Below are 17,448 nucleotides of genomic sequence, written 5' to 3' on the forward strand. Positions count from 1 at the left end.
TATTGTGTTTGTAAATTTTATTGATATTCTTAAAAGTAATGAAATTGTCAGTATTGGTTATTGAAAGAAGAATATGATAAAGTAATGCGAATATATCTAGGAATGCTATGATACTTGGAGAAATCACTCCTGGAGTACCAAGTTAACGAGAGAAAGATGAAAACTTCTGTAAGAACTGTAGCATTGGATTATATGATAAATCCTGTAAGGTTATTGGTAAACTCTGAATGGTTTACTAAGTTAAATACAATTGTTTGAAAGTGGTTGTGTTTACATATTTATTATTTACTGTAGTGTTAAGTAATTTAAATATGTAAGTTGCTTGTCAAACTGTAATGATTACATGTAATTAACCATAGGATGTAATTGAACTAGATTTAATGATATGGAATTTTGTATGTTGTGTGATGTATAATTTGTCTGAAAATTTTATGCGTAATCTGTCTGCTTTTTTCTATTCTGCGTGTGTTGACTATGCAGGAAGTGAGCTTAAGAATGGGAGACTATTCTATAAACTTAGAGTTTACTGGGATTTTAAATCTCACCCCGCGTTATGGGGACACATTTCAGGTGCTTTCTCGGACGACGAGTTTTCAAAGGACTAGTGACACGGAAAAGAATGGTTAACAAACACATCAGGAGCAGCACGATAGACTAACGTTGGGTTTATGCGTGTATGTCTATGTTTCGTATAAATTATATATTTGAGTTGAAGGTATTGTTGGTACAACTGTATATAATTGTTGTGAGGTTATGTAGTTAAATGTTTGGATATGTTAGCATGTCTGTATGTTTCATGTTTGTTGAGAGTAAGTAGGAATCTATGGATAGATTCTGAAGATGTTAATATGAATATGTAAGTATTGGTTATGTCTGGATATCAGGTTTAAGAATTTGGATAGTCCGATAAATAGAGGTCATGTTGTCCGTTTTTACTGAATTGGTAGCTGTTACAATTTGGTGTTAAGTTTTAATTTTATGCAGTTATAGGGCTGTATAATTTATTATAATGATGTGAACATAAAGAATACAAAAGGAAAAGTTTTAAATTGGTCATGTAGTTTCAAGAGAACTATTGTGATACTTATAGGAAGTCTTCTGTTGTTCTTATTAAATTAAGTGTGTATCTATACCATATCTGCGTAGCATTCTGGTTGGTAAACCGAGGTGTTACACACAAGCTCCTTCATTGAGCAACAAACATCAAGCCACGCTATCATCCAACATCTCAGCACGAACTCAGCAACTATCAACTTCAAAATTAAAATTAAAATTTTAAAAGTCTATTTTTCTAATATAAAAATTATACTAAAATTCAATGATATTTATGAATTATTCTTCCTTTTATTTTTTTAACTTCAATTTCTTTCAAGAATTTTATTTGTGGAAAAAAAAAAAAAGCGAAAAGGGTTGTCTTTTTATATCTAAATTGTTTCTTACTGTATCAAGTTGCATAGCACTATGATATCATGCTACTTATAGAACTTTACACGAAATGTTTGATAATATTAAAGCTTATTTGCCTGCCTTAATGCTATTTATGTTATAGGCGAACCAAGTACTTCTCACTAGGGGTGTAAATGGGCTAGGCTGGCCCAGTCTAGCCTATAGCCCGGCCTACATTAAGCCTGGCTTGGCCTGGCCTTTCAGAAAAGTAGAGTAGACTTAGACTTTTAAGAAAACTTTTTTAAAAAATAGGTCGTAAGCCAATTTTGTCAAGCCTGGCCCAAACCTTTGTAGGCTGGCCTATTTAATTTATTAAAAACAAAATAATAAAATAATATTTATTTTATGTGGCATGGCAAAGTACCAATACCAACCCTAATTATTAGATGAATGACATTCTCTTGTAGACTTTATTTCAGCACTCAATAATTGTATTTTTCTTATTTTTCTCATTTCTTTGACTCTATTCTTCTATGATATACATTCTAAAGCTGGGGTATTATGTTGACTCTTTCTTGTTTGTAATTTTTTTCTTATGAGAAGTACTAGTGCATTCATGAATGAAACTTTCTTTGCTCTATACAATTATTTTCTTTGCTTAGTATCTACAGTGGTAGGCCTACAAGATTGTAGGCCATGTCGGGCTTTCTTATTTTTTAAAACAGGCCGGGCTTGGCCTACAAATAAAGCCTTTGATAGGCCAGTAGGCCAGATAGGCTGAATTTTTTTTACGTAGGCTTCAGCCAGAAAAGCCAAAGCCCAGCCCAGCCCATTTACACCCCTACTTCTCACCCTAACCAAATCTGAAATAACTCTTCAATACAAAGTTTATGGCAACCCACTACCGAATGGGCCTATAATTTTGTACAAAGCCCATCCAATCTCCACACCCCACCTTGCACCAATCATTGGCCAGCCAAGAAGATTATACAAGAGTAAGAGTGTACAGTCACTGCTCAGCATTTTAGAAAGCAATCATCGATGGGAGGTGGAACCATGCATGTTGACCATCCTGCGCCTCAGTATAGGAGCACCCTGAATAAGTTTTCTTTATCATCATCATCATCTTCTTCTTCTTCTTCTTCCAATCTTAATCCTCCAGTTTCAACTGATAGCAGCATGCTCTTTACACCATACAACAGCTTATCTTGCTGCTGCTGCTGTCACATTCAACTTTGCAGAAAAATGGAGATGGGGGATGGAAAAGAAGCCAAAACAGCAAGTGGTTGTCGCTATAAACATGTGTTTGAGCCGGTTCCATCTCAATGGGAAATTGAGGATGCGGTATCAGCTCTTAAAGAGTGAGTTCTAAGTTGTGAATTACTAATTCTATGTACTTTCTTCTGGCATCTATATTGTATCTATTTTTACATGTCACCCCTTTGAGATAATGGTCTTTTCACACAACATTAGATTGGTTGAAATTGTTAGTTCTGGTGTGTGTATATATATATATATATACGTAGTGTGACTCTGTTTGGATACATTATTTTAGGATTTCTTGGAATTTCAAATGCACTAGTTATTGTTTTGGTAATGAATAGTTTAACTTCAATCAGTATTCTATCTTGAGCCCTAACGTTACAACATTTTCTTATAACTCTTAATTCAGTTGTATCTTGTTGGCTGTAAAAGTTGTTTCAGGAAATTTGATGGTTTTAACTTTTTCCGATTGTGGGTTATAAGAGTTTTTGCAAGCAATAACAAATTGAGCATTCCGTTTCAAACTGTTGTCGTTCAGTTTTATGCAAGCAGTATCATCCTCAAACACAATTCAGCAGATTGCAGGATCTTATGATTCGAGGATAGTGCTGTCTAAGGGATATATAAGACTTTATGATGCTCTCCATTTGCTGCAGGCTGATCCCTCTATTAAGGTTCCTACTTGACTTTAGTAGTTTCATAACATTGAAAAGTATTTGCTATCTCTCCAAGTAAACCAAAACAATCCCTGATTTTGTGTAAAATTTGAAATTATGAAAATTCTCTTATTTTTTTGAATGATATATTTGTTGTTTTTAGACTTTCTACTTTCTTTTGACATTTCTTTTATAATTTGGCGGCCAATAACTTATTTTGAACCTCATTTATCACTCGCACTTTCTAGGTGGTCGTTCTTGCTTTTATTATTTAATTTTCTCTGACATTTTGTAGTTGGTATTGTTTACTTTTCTCTGTGGTTTGAATGTGTCTCTCGGATTATGACTTTCTTGTAGAGATTAGTGGTTTCACTATCATCTGATAAAGCTATTTGGGATGCTGTCATGAGCAATGTGCTGCATCACAAGGTCCTAGAGTTTCCTGATTCAGGTCCGTATTTTAGGTGGCCGTATTTTTTGTGAACTGCAGTACAAAAGTAAATAAATAAATGGATCGATGGCTTCCAACTGCATTCGTGCATTCCAAACCAAAAACCAAAAAGGAAGAAAGAAAGAGATAGATATGTAATATACTGATAATGGTTAAGTTACTGTTTTGAAGCAGCTATATTGTAATATTAAGCTAAGAAGGAACTAAACCTAGCTACTAGAACAAGAAGCAAAGCCTTTTCTCCGTGGGAAAGAAGTAATTAAACCAACCAAATAAAATAGATTTCTTTTCATGAAAATAGCTATGTTTTAGCATTATGAAAGGAGTGAAACCAACCAAATAAAATTGTTTTCCTTTCATAAAATCTTGCCAATGTTAAACTTCTACTAACTCGCTTCACTTTGTATTATTTCATCCAGTTGAATGTAGCAGCAGGTCTCAGATTTCTGAACAAAAAGAATTCGGCATACATATATTAAGCTGGATATTGGATATCATTAAACCAAAGATTTTGGTACTGATGGAAAGTTTCCAGTCACTTATGAATGATGTATTTCAATTTCCTAGAATGGAAAATGCAACAGCAGATGCAACGGAGCTGGATGAAAAAGTAAGGTCGTCTTTGGTTCTCTCCATTTTAATCCTTTTGATTGTAATTATGACTCGATCCCAAAGGTTCTAATCTTCGGAGAACGGACAACAGTACTTCATTATACATAGATTATAATAATTTGGACATTAGATTCATGTGCAAACTTTGACTGTTATGTAAAAATTTTGACTAAAACGAAATGGCATTACATAATCTGCTATATTAAGCTAGATACTTATGATTAGCATTTTGATGTAGTAATCAGCCTGAGAAAGCATTCCACAAGGCATAGGGTGTGTATGACAACTATTCTATTATCTAGCACTGTTTCTGAAAAGAAACAATTTTTTTCTATTTTTGTGCCATGGAATAGTTTCTGAAAAAAAAAAATGTGTTTGATAACATTTTTATTCCGAGAATGAGAATTGTGTTTGATAACACAACAAATAATATAATAAAAAATGATTCCTATTAAATATAAAAAAATTACGGATCATCACTTTCCTTTCCACATGGTGTGGTTGTGGTGGTGGCGGCGGCGACGACGGTACGATAGTGGTGGTGGCAGTGACGTGGTGAAGATAGTGGTGGTGGTTGTGACGGCAGTGGATGCGACGATGGCGATGGTAATGGTGGAGGCAGCAGCAGTAGTGGTGGAGATGGTGGTGGTGGAGGTGACGGTAGTGGTTGCGACAATGATGGTGGTGGAGGTGACGGCAGTGGTTGCGACAATGGTGGTGGGTATGGTGGTTGGTGGCGGCAACAATGGTAGCAGTGGCATGGTGGTGGTGGTGACAGTGGCTGCGGCGGTGGCGGTAATGGTAGGTGACAGTGGTGGTGGTGGTGGCGGTGGTGGCAATGGCGTGGTGATGGTAGTGGCGAGGGTGGTGTAATTGTGGCGATAGTGGTGGTGGTGACGGTAATGACGGTAATGATTGTGACGATGGTGGCGGTGGTTGGTGGAGGCGACAGCGACGACGGTGGTGGTGACGGTAGTGGTTGCGACAATAGTAGTGGTGGTTGATGACGTGGTAGTGATGGTAGTGGTGGCGATGGGGTGGTGGCAGTGGCGTGTGATGGCGATGGTGGCGGTGACGACAGTGGTTGAGATGATGGTGGTGGTGGTTGATGGCGGTAGTGGTGATGGTGGTGGTGACGGTGATGGTGGCGGCGGCGGCGACTAAGGGTGTAAATGGGCTAGGCCGGCCTACAAGGGCCTACGACCTAGCCTATATTAGGCAAGACTTGACCTATTATAAGTAGTAAAATAGAATAGACCTAGGCTTTTGAAAAAATCTATTTAGAAAACAGGCCAGAGGCTTTTTCGTACATGTCGGGCCTATAAACCTACAGGTCGGCATATATCATATTATTTATTTAAAATATAATAAATAAAATTATTATTTAATAATTTTGAATAATAAAATAATATTATTTTAGTTATTCATTTAATTCTTGAATGTTTAATAGGATTAAACAAGTTAACCGGCCTAGGCCAAGGCTTTTATTTTTTAAATATAGGTCAGGCTAGACTTGTAATTTGGAGCGCTAATAGACCAGGCCATACCCAATGGTTTTTTACACAGGCTTGACCTATTTAAGCCAAAGCCTAGCCTAGCCCATTTACATCCCTAGCGGCGACTGTAGTTGTGGTGGTGGTGGTGATAGATGGAGGTGGTGGTGAGGGGTGGTGACGACGACACTAGTGGTACGATAGTGGAGAGTGATTGAGAGGGATAAGTGTTTCTCATTTTATGCCCGGGAATAAAAAAGCAAAAAAAAATTGATTCTTTTTTCTGTTTCCCAGCACAAAAATTAAACTGATTCATCCCGGAACAAAAAAAATAAACTGATTTTACCAAACGAGTTTTTTATCCATTTCAGTTCCCGGAAATAGTAATTAAAAAAGAATTATTGTCAGAAAAGTTGTCATACACACTCACACAGAGACTCATAATCTGAATAGGCGGTTAACACTCAACAACACCTTTCAGTTCAGCAATGACAAGGATTAACGGCCGTTTGAATGATTTTTTGAAAAAAATACTTTTTATGAATTATTTTTTTTAAAAATAACTTTTTCTAAAATTCAAAGTTTTTTAAGTAAAAAAGTTATTTGGATGTTAAAATAAAAAAACACTTGTTCTTTGGATTATTTTATCAAACACCCATAGAGCAACGTAATAACATGTTCAATATAATACCACCAGGGCTGCTACACCTTCCGCCCAACTTCGATCCGCTAAAGGCACAGGCATGAACCACTTAATTTACATATTTAGGGTTAGAAGGTCTTCCACTAATCTGAAGCCATTTTCCATTCTAGCGTTCTGGGTGTCTAAATCTCTTCGAAGCTTGTGTTTCAGAGTTCAACTTTCACAAGGGTTTTGCTGGAGAAGGACTCAATACCATGGCATGGTGATTAACAACTCCATTTTCTATGCTTTATCTGGTTTTCTTCAAGAAGGAAAAACTGCTGCAATGGAGAGTTCGGGTTCGGGTTTGGCTGAGAAGAATGAAGTTGTTGATAAGGGATGCGAAAACGGTGGTAAAAAAAAAAAAAGAGTAAATACTCTTTTTGATCCTCAGTAAATTTCACGATACCCGTTTTAATCCCTAGCAAATAAAAAGACCCATCGTGATCTCTAAAAAATTCAAAATAAACTCATTTAGTTAAAATCGTGGTCCCTCAGAAATTCAAAAAAGACTCATATTAATCCCTAAAAGGACTAAAATGAATCCATTTTGAATTTCTTATGGACCACGATAAGCTTTTTTATTTGCTATGGACTAAAGCGGACATCGTGAAATTTGCTAAGGACCAAAAAAGATATTTACTCACAAAAAAAACTTTTGCTGATTTGATTGAAGAAAAGGGTCGTGAGACTCATGAGGTAAAATTGAAATATTACAAGATTTGTAAGTCACAAACGCATGAAGGTAAAATATTATACCATGTAAAATACCAAAGTAAACTCCATAGTTCAAACATTAATTATTTAAAAAGAATTTACATTAACGTTATGGTCTTTGACTTGAACAAAAATAAATAATTTTATTTGTTATTATTTTCTTTATGGGAATATGATTTTAACTTTTGAAGCACACAAATTTGTCTGTCACAAAGACATAAAAAGAGTGGCCCCATCATTTTTTATCTCTCATTCCTTTATGTTTTCTCTATCTATCCTTTTGTCTCTGTGACTGACAAATTTGTCAGCTTCAAAAGCAGAAATTATATTCCCTTTCTTCATACCAGCAATGTACTATCTCTAAAACCACAGTAACTCAAAAAGGACTTCTCACAAATCTTAAACATTGTCTTCAGAGTTGCGGTGCTTGTTACTTCATTCTTTACTGCTAAGGCTTCTCAATTTCATAACGACAGCTTTTATTTCTTCAATAAGAAATTATAGAAGAAATATTGGGAAAGTCAATAAAAGTTCATATAGTAAAATCTCTGAAACAGTTTCCGGAATCTTGGGGGGAAATAATAGCCTATGCATACAAATCTCTGTTTTCTCTTGCTGGTATTTCATCTTTTTTTTTTTTTTTTGGTAAAAGTATTTCATCTAATTTTGACAAGGTTCAGATACTGTACAAATTTGAAATATCAGGACATCCAGATTCCTGGACCAGTCAGTTCACGATCTGAAGAACCTTGGTTGGCTAGCTTCTGAATACGGGAAGAAAATTCTTCAGCCTGAAGTGGATTGATCAAAGTCAGAGCACTCGCAGAAAAAAAGCAAAAGACAGATTTAACAAAGTATGAGCTCTAGACGTATATCCACCACTTCACAACCCTCTCCCTCTGGACTGCTACTTCGGTTTGCTTGAGTAACAGTTGGGAGCTTATGCATATTTTATAAATACCATACAAGTTTTCGTAGAATAACCCCTTGCAAACAACTAGATGATAGGCAGAGACTGCATAGAAAGAAGAAATTCCCAAAACAAAGGACTGCAGACTCTAAAGAATATTTAAGTAAATGAACCATATCTTTCCATTTTATTGGGTGAAAAATTGTTCAAAACTTCAAATATTAGGATAACAAACGTTACTTAGCACATCAACTCAGTCCTTTCAGACCCAGACTGCCAACGGATTTTTAATATCGAGCTTGACTTCAGTCCCACCCCCGCACAACTGAAGCTAAGAGGGAACCCTCATCAATTTCCTTCTACTGGTAAAATGGACATAAAATAGAAATAGACCACATTCTTTGTAATAAACCCACATCTTAAAAACTGCAGAAGTAGATTTAAGAAACCTTTTGAACAAGGAAATTTATCAGGACCAAAAGCAGTCATGTGTCACAATATCCGTAATTACATCTTCCATTTCAGTCCAGCATCTAACTGCAATTCAACTTGCTTATCAAGATGGGGCTATTAGTACTTTTATTTGTCTATTTACACTGTAAACCCTGCTTTCTAATCAATCTTGAGCAAACAAAGTTGACTAGGTTATTAATGGTAAAGAAAGTAAACGGAGAATTCCTACAGTTCATATCCCCGAATAACAAACATTATCCCCACACCTCCCGTTTCGTTGGCAAAAACTTTCGCAGTAAGGAACACTGCCATTTCCACCACCAAGATAACTTTGAAACCTCTTTCTAAATCCTTAATGACAGCAAATTCTACAAATCTAGTTAACTCTAATAACTCAAAAGATATGCATGATCAGCATTCTATACCAACTTGAAGGTTCCTCCATAACTGATGGTTCCATATTTCTAATAACTTGCAAGTGTGAACAGGTTAAAATAAGGCAAAAGCACCTTTACTAGGCTAATTGCACAATAAACTGTAAAGAACCGATTCAACCCAAAAGCTTAAGCTATTGGATGAGGCTACAATAGTGATTTTATATATCTCAACACGCCCCCTCATACGAGAGTCCACTGGGCTTGAAGGGTAGACAATGCACAGGCCCACCTACCAGTGCGAAGAAAGAAATTCCACTAGAAAGAAAGTGAGGGGTGGTGAGGATCGAACCCGGTACACCGAGGCTTTGATACCATGTAAAGAACCAATTCAACCCAAAAGCGTAAGATGTTGGGTAAGGCTACATTAATGATTTTATATATCTCAACATAAACAGATACTAATTGTGAAAAATACATCTCATAGAAATCAAAAACTGGATCTTGAAGCAAACAAGTCTAGTCCAAGTGTAGTCCTTTCTATCTGTAAAGAACCTTGGGATACACCACCGCAAAAGCTAGCTCAAAGGGTGGGAGTGTCCAAGGCCTTATAAACTTCACATTAGTTGCTCATACAACCAATGTGGGAATATATATCTCAACATTGCTCATGTAACACGCCCCCTCACGCAAGAGCCCTCTGGGCTAGAAGGGTGAAATTGCACAGGCTCTGATACCATGTAAAGAACCTTGGGATACACCATCCCAAAAGCTAGCTCAAAGGGTGGGAGTGTCAAAGGCCTTATAAACTTCACATTAGTTGCTAATACAACCAATGTGGGACTATATATCTCAACATTGCTCATGTAACACTATCTAACAAGCAGAAACAGCTAAATAATTCCAATATGCTATATAAATAGCAGAATGAAAAATACAAACCTTTTCATCAATCCACATCAGAGAAGTTAGTTGATTATTTAGAATTCTAACCACTGCATCTAATGGAGTCATTCCATCAAGTGCATCAAGTTCTCCACCCTGAATGAAACAATATTGTGAGCATAATTTCTTGCTCTTTTATTGAAATAAAAGATCAACTTACAACCTTTACCTGGTTTGAGTTAAGGGATTGGATGATTGATTTGATCTGTTCTGTCATCTGCTCTAGTTCCCTTTCTATCAATTCAGACTGCTCATACCTGCAAGAGAAAGTATTAAAAAAAAAATAATAATAATTCCAAGAATGGCAGAATGCATCAGTAATGAAGTTAAAGTGGAAAAGGAAAAGAAATATAACCATACATTTCATGATTTGAAGAGATACATAGCTTTTAATTGCATACACATGTAAAGCTGTACATTGAATTTCACATGACTAAAAAAAGAGGTCTTTTAGTATGCACAAAATTTAGGGTGAAGGAAGGCCTCTTCATTCCAAGACTAGGGCAAACCACCAACCTTAATTAAAATTTCCAGTGGATATACAGATTGTCTATAAACCAGGATTCCTTGATTCAAACCCAAGTCATGCAATTGTCATGAGTAAACAAAGCAAAAAAAAATTGTTGTGGTGGGGGGTGGAAGGTGGAATCCAAGAAGTGTTGTTAAACTAACCTAATTCATCATATTGAAACTAACCTAAAAACAATTTCAATTTGTGAATTTAATTTTAATGTTGTAAAGGTGACTAAACCTTGAAATATCCAAAATAATTTCTCACAGAACACTAGTTTCTTTTGGCATAGTTAGTATTAGTTGGTTTTTCATACTAGGATTGAGGGATTGGATTCTAGACCTCCACCAGGGTAGCTGACTAAAATCTTGTTCCAAAAGCTATCATATTCAGTGTTGTAAAAACGTAGTGTCGAAACGTAGAAACGTACCGTTTCTACGTTTTTATGACAAAAAACGTGTCGAAACGGTAGTTGAAACGGGTTTTGGGTCGAAACGGTTGAAACGTAGTGTCAACTCGTAAACTCGGTTGAAACGTAGTGTCAACTCGGCATTTATTTAACCATTTTTTTAAAAAATTTGAAACTAATGACTGAGTGTCTGAATGGAATTAGGTTTTTATCTTGGGCCTAAGCTATCGCATAATTTGTGTTGTTGTCATCTGCAATCGCAACTTGAAGTCTAAATCATTTTTTTAATTTGGCTTTAAACACACTTTAACTTAATTAATCGAAGCATTGTAGATTTTCTTTTTTTCATAATATCTGTTAATTGCAATTGCTGTAATAATTAACAGATTAGATTTAAATTATCCTACTTCCACCATTTTTTATTTTATTTTCTTTAGTGTTTAAACTTAAATTTGTGATGACTTATGTATTGATGTATTTTGGATATATATATATATATATATATATATATATATATATATGTTGGATATATTTTTTAGTAAGTAATAAACTCTTACGTTTCGTTTACGTTTCACGATTTTACGTTTTTGCTCACCCCTACCGTTTCTACGTAGACTTTACGTTTTAACAACATTGATCATATTATTCAATCTATGACAGTAGCGCTAATTTATATAACACCCACATAAGTATCATGAACAATCAGTTCTTAATCCTTATCATGCAGTAATTTATTATTTAAGTATACACCATAAATGACCAATTTGTATTCAGTAATCAGTAGTACAAAAACAGTTCAAAGCTAAAGCGATTAGTTAATGCAACTTAAATCAACTTTACAGTAAGACAACAAAATCTGCGATGTTACTAATGAACACTAACCATTACTCAATAACTTCTTATAGAAAGTGATTTCGACAAATCTGACCATGAACATTTAGTACACTCAATTCTTAATCCTTAGCATGCAGTAATTTATTATTTTAGTGAACACCATAGAAGACCAATTTGTATTCAGTAATCAGTACTATAAAAACCACTGTTGTTAAAACATCGAGTTGACTCGGTAGAAAGGGCCGTTTGCCGTTTCTACATTTTTGCCTCCAAAATCGTGTTGGAAACGGAAACTGAGTTGACTCGGTGAGTTTACCAAGTCTACTCGGTATTAAAAAAAATTCAGAGATCAGGGGGAGGAGGGGATTCCGCCATCGTTGACTCTGACTTCGTCGTCATCCTCGTCGCTCTTCTCTGCACTCTCATCTGTGTTCTTGGACTCATCGCCGTCGCACGCTGCACCTGTCTCCGCCGCTTACATCTCTCCTACACCGCTACTGCGCAGACTCCTCCTTCGACCGCCGCAAACAAAGGCATCGAGAAGAAGGTTCTGTGCTCTCTTCCGAAGCTCAGAGACCTCCTCCTCCTTCTCCTTCTCTTCTGCTTCCAAATCCTTCTGCTTCAGATGTTTTGTAAAAATACCCAGAAAAAGAAGAGAGAGGGAAAGAGAGAAAGAGAAGAGGAAAAGAGTTAAAGTATCTATTAGCGTAGCTTTCTGCTATAGGTCTCATTGTATTAGACTCTAGCTTATACAAATGTGTTAGTGTACTTCTGAGTTAGTTAGAGTGTGACAACTGTAAGCTAAGTGTGTGACAGCTGCTGTAAGCTTCAATGTTGAGTCATCAGTTTGTAGTTTGTATATATATCATCTTGTATCTGAAACGTATTGTAACTTTTTATTCTTCAATAATACAAATGGGTTCTTTTCAGATTACTCTCTTCTCTCTCTCTCTCTCTCTCTCTCAGATCTTCTTCTCTCTTCTTCATGCAACTCTCAGATTTCTAATATGGTATCAGAGCTCTCTTTCTGAGGGCCTGATCCAGTTAGAACTCCACTATGTCTTCCGCTTCCGACTCTGATTCAAACGCATCTGACTCGAATCAACCACATTCCAGATCTAAATCTCAGAATCAACGATCTTCCAGATCTACTTCCTCGTCAATGAAGATCAAGACAACTTCTCTGTTTAACCTTCAGATCTCTGCCAAACTGACAGAAGATAACTATCTTTTTTGGAATCAAATTATCGAACCGGTAATCACATCACATCAGTTGCATCATTTTCTTGTTAATCCGAAAATTCCTCTTAAATTTGATTCAGACGAAGATCGAGAGAGTGATCAATTGAGCTCAGAATATATTGCATGGCTAATCAAGATCAGATGTTACTTACATGGCTTCTGTCAACAATTTCTGAATCTATTGTCAATGATATCTTACCTGTTAAGCATTCTTTTGAGGCCTGGAATAATATTCATAAGCTGTTTCATGGAGTTATGAAATCTCGTGCTCGTCAACTCAGATCTGAGTTGAAAACGATGAAGAAAGGCTCAAAGTCCATCAAGGAATACTTAGCACGCATCAAAACTCTTTGTGATTCGCTGAAATCGATTGGAAAGCCTATATCAGTTGAGGAGCACACTGAAACTATTCTTGAAGGCTTACCATCAGAATATACTCCGTTTGTTATGATGATACACGGACGTGAGTGTGATTGCTCTGTTGCATATCAACAGTGGAGCTAATGGCTCATGAACAACTTCTAGTCAAGCAAAATGATAATCTCCTAACTGAAGGAATAACTGTGAACCTCACCCAACGTTCACCAAGTTCGCTCCAGGAAGTTACTAACGAAGAAGACGACTCTGTTTCTGAAATCAGAAAACAGAGTCGAACAGAGCAATTTTCACAGCCTGCTTTTCCTTCCTCCAATGCTTACACTGATCAAAACAAAGGTCGTGGACGCTCTTTTACACGCTACAATCGAGGAAGAGGACGTGGAAACAGAGCTAATGTTCACTGCCAGTTATGTTTCAAGTTTGGCCATGATGTCACTACCTGTTGGCACCGGTTTGATGAAAACTTTGTGCGTAGCTTGCCACCTCCATAACATGTGCCATATTCTCAGTTCTTTCAACAGCAGCAACCTCAAAATACACGATCATTTCAGTATGTCAGGCCTTCAAATCAGCAACATGCCTTTGTTACTGCACAACAAGGACTGTTACCTACTCCAAATACCATACCACTGATGGAGTGGTTGCCAGACTCTGGTGCATCTAGCCATGTAACTGGAGGAGCACAAAACATCTCTCACAGCCAACAGCTAATGGGTTCAGACCAAGTTTTGATAGGAAACGGTCAAGGTTTGCCTATTACAGCCATAGGATCCTCTTCTTTTCTTTCTCCTCTTGATGCTACCACTTGTTTACATCTAAACAATTTATTGTTGGTTCCTTCTATAACTAATAATTTGATCAGTGTGAGTAAATTTGCTAGAGACAACTCAGTCTTCTTTGAATTTCATCCTAATGTCTGTTACGTCAAATCTCAGGTTTCACATAAAGTCTTACTTCAAGGAACTGTAGGAGCTGATGGTCTCTATCGTTTCTCTGACATTCATTTTACTTCACAAACTGATCCAGTGACCAGTAATAGTTGTCCTCCAATTTCGTGCCTGTCTACAGTTACTAATTCTTGTAATTCTCAGTCTGATCATGCTCCAGTTTACAGTAGTGTTGATTGTAAAAATAGTTGTGTCAACACTGAAAATAGGACATTGTGGCACTGTCGTTTAGGACATCCACACTTTGATTCTCTCAAAAATGTATTGAAAACTTGCAATATTCCTTTAAGTAATAAAGTAGCTGGAGAATTATGCTCTTCTTGTTGTGTTGCAAAGGCTCATAGACTACCCTCATCACCTTCTACCTCTCACTATAAATTTCCTTTTGAATTGGTGTTCAGTGACTTATGGGGACCATCACCCTTCAAATCTACTCTTGGTAATAACTACTATATATCATTTGTTGATGTCTGCACACGGTATACTTAGATCTATCCACTTAAACAAAAATCTGATGCTATTTCCATTTTTAAACAGTTCCATGCAATGATTAAAAACCAATTTCAAACACCCCTTAAGTCATTTCAATCAGATTGGGGTGGGGAATTCAAAATTTTTACCCAATATCTAAAACTTCACGGCATCCATCATAGAGTCACTTGTCCTCATACTCATCACCAAAATGGTGTTGTTGAAAGAAAGCATAGGCATATTGTTGAAACAGGTCTTGCATTACTTGCACACTCTTCCCTTCCCATGATCTATTGGGACTATGCCTTTACCACAGCCACATATCTCATAAATAGATTGCCCTCTTCTTTTATTGATTTTACTTTTCCATACACTAAACTGTTCCATAAAAATCCAGATTATACCTCCCTAAAAGTTTTTGGGTGTACATGTTTTCCTTTCCTTCGGCCTTATAATAAGTATAAACTGGAATATCGATTAAAGGAATGTGTGTTTCTTGGTTATTCTTCAAACCATAAAGGTTACTTGTGTCTTAGTCGTGATGGCAGAATTTACATATCCAAGGATGTACTCTTCAATGAACATAGATTTCCTTTTACCTCTTGGAAAAACAATACATCCTCTCCCACTTTACAACCCACCTCTACCTCTGTTCCCCTTACTATTCTTTCACCACATTTATCCTCTCCACCAAATGCCCCATTTCTGCCTCAGCCCTCTTCCCCATTACCCATACAGTCACTGCACACCAATGATTCTCCTCCTTCAAGTCAGCATACACCCCCTCTCCTATTATTGGAGATCAATCCCCTGTTAGACAGCCCGTTGATGTCAGTCTGATTCCTTCTCCATCCTCTCCAGTTCACACTTCATCTAGTTCTTTATCTTCCACATCCTCACCTTCTGAGTATGTCCCATCTGGTTCCCTTCACACCTCTTCTCCTCCTCGTTCTATTATTACCAGGTCCAAAACTATGGCTAGAAATTTGGCTCTTCTCACTCATCTTGAACCAACTTCAGTCAAACAGGCTCTCAATAGTCCTCGTTGGTTAAAGGCTATGGAAATTGAATATGATGCTTTACAATCTAACAAAACTTGGTCTCTTGTTCCTTTACCTGTTGGCAGAGAAGCTGTTGGGTGCAAATGGGTTTTTAAAGTAAAGGAAAATTCAGATGGCAGCCTTAACAAATATAAAGCAAGGTTGGTTGCTAAAGGGTTTCATCAAAGACCTGGTTTGGACTATACAGAAACTTATTCCCCTGTCATCAAGTCTGTAACTGTTCGGACTATGCTCACAATTGCTCTTACCTATGGCTAGACACTAAGACAGCTAGACATCAACAATGCTTTCTTAATTGGAACTCTACAAGAAGAGGTGTACATGCAACAACCTCCTGGGTTTGAAAGTGATGACAAGTCCTTAGTTTGCAGACTACATAAATCCCTCTATGGTCTCAAACAAGCCCCAAGGGCTTGGTTTGACAAACTCCAGGATACTTTGCTCTCATTTGGTTTTCAAGGCAGTAGATGTGATTCTTCTCTCTTCATTTATAATTCTGGTCCTCAACGCATTTATATGCTTGTTTATGTTGATGATATAATCATCACTGGGAATGATGACAACTTCATACAGTCCCTAATCTCTCGGCTCCATTCCATTTTCTCTCTCAAAGATTTGGGTTCCCTGGACTACTTTTTGGGAATTGAAGTCAGAAGACAGTCCCCTTGATCTCTCTTCCTTACTCAAACAAAATACATTAGAGAACTTCTTCACAAAACTAATATGTTTGAAGCTAAGGCTATCTCCAGCCTCATGCCCTCTAGCTGCAAATTATCCAAGTTCGGCTCCAATTACTTTGAGGATCCTGGCTTATATCGATCAGTGGTAGGAGCTCTCCAATATGCTACCATTACAAGACCTGAAATCAGTTTCTCAGTTAATAAAGTGTGCCAGTTCATGAGCCAACCTCTTGTGGATCATTGGAAAATAGTCAAAAGAATTCTCAGATATCTCCAAGGTACTATATCCTTTGGTCTCTCTCTGACTGCAGCTCAAACACCTCACTCTGATGCTCTATTTCACTTGGCAGCCTTTTGTGATGCTGATTGGGGTAGTGATCCTGATGATAGGAGGTCTATCTCTGGTGCTTGTGTATTTCTAGGTCCAAATCTCATCTCTCGGTGGTCTAAGAAGCAGCCTCTTGTAGCAAGATCCACGGCTGAAGCTGAATACCGCAGCATGGCTTTAGTTTTCTCTGAAATTCTGTGGCTGCAATCATTATTCCAAGAATTGAATCTGCCTCTTTCTGTCCCTCAGGTTTACTGTGACAACCTGAGTGCTGTAGCACTTGCTCATAATCCCATTCTTCATGCTCGCACCAAGCATCTTGAGTTGGATCTTCATTTTGTACGTGAGAAGGTTTTACTCAAACAGATCACTGTTGCTCATGTCCCTGCTTCAAACCAGATAGCTGACATATTTACTAAGCCACTCTCTCCAGATCCCTTTGCTCTTTTTCGTGCCAAACTCACAGTCCTGGATTCTGCCTTGCAGCTCCAGCCCTGATGAGTTTGTGGGGGAGTATTAGCGTAGCTTTCTGCTATAGGTCTCATTGTATTAGACTCTAGCTTATATAAATGTGTTAGTGTACTTCTGAGTTAGTTAGAGTGTGACAGCTGTAAGCTAAGTGTGTGACAGTTGTAAGCTTCAATG

At 37.1% G+C, this 17,448-nt stretch overlaps 2 protein-coding genes across 3 annotated transcripts; one reads left to right on the forward strand and one right to left on the reverse strand.

Annotated features, from left to right (window-relative positions):
• Positions 1-2,415: 2,415 nt before the first annotated feature.
• On the forward strand, positions 2,416-4,647 carry LOC133313914 (uncharacterized). Of its 2 annotated transcripts, XM_061515330.1 has the most exons (5): positions 2,416-2,630; positions 2,694-2,747; positions 3,188-3,323; positions 3,663-3,756; positions 4,176-4,647. In XM_061515330.1, exons 1-5 carry the CDS (start codon positions 2,428-2,430, stop codon positions 4,436-4,438), a joined length of 750 nt encoding a protein of 249 aa, XP_061371314.1. In that variant the 5' UTR covers positions 2,416-2,427; the 3' UTR covers positions 4,439-4,647. The 2 variants fall into 2 exon arrangements, with proteins under 2 accessions (XP_061371314.1, XP_061371313.1); XM_061515329.1 differs by having other exon boundaries at positions 2,416-2,747.
• A 3,134-nt stretch (positions 4,648-7,781) lies between these two features.
• LOC133313899 (nuclear pore complex protein NUP62-like) lies at positions 7,782-10,193 on the reverse strand. The gene is made up of 3 exons (XM_061515312.1): positions 10,112-10,193; positions 9,940-10,038; positions 7,782-8,051 (listed from the first exon to the last, which is right to left on the reverse strand). Exons 1-3 carry the CDS (start codon positions 10,157-10,159, stop codon positions 7,962-7,964), a joined length of 237 nt encoding a protein of 78 aa, XP_061371296.1. The 5' UTR covers positions 10,160-10,193; the 3' UTR covers positions 7,782-7,961.
• Positions 10,194-17,448: the final 7,255 nt, after the last annotated feature.

This window comes from Gastrolobium bilobum, unplaced genomic scaffold (assembly GCF_033153095.1).
Source record: "Gastrolobium bilobum isolate Gb01-03AN ecotype WA unplaced genomic scaffold, APGP_CSIRO_Gbil_v1 utg3533, whole genome shotgun sequence".
Taxonomy (NCBI): domain Eukaryota; kingdom Viridiplantae; phylum Streptophyta; class Magnoliopsida; order Fabales; family Fabaceae; genus Gastrolobium; species Gastrolobium bilobum.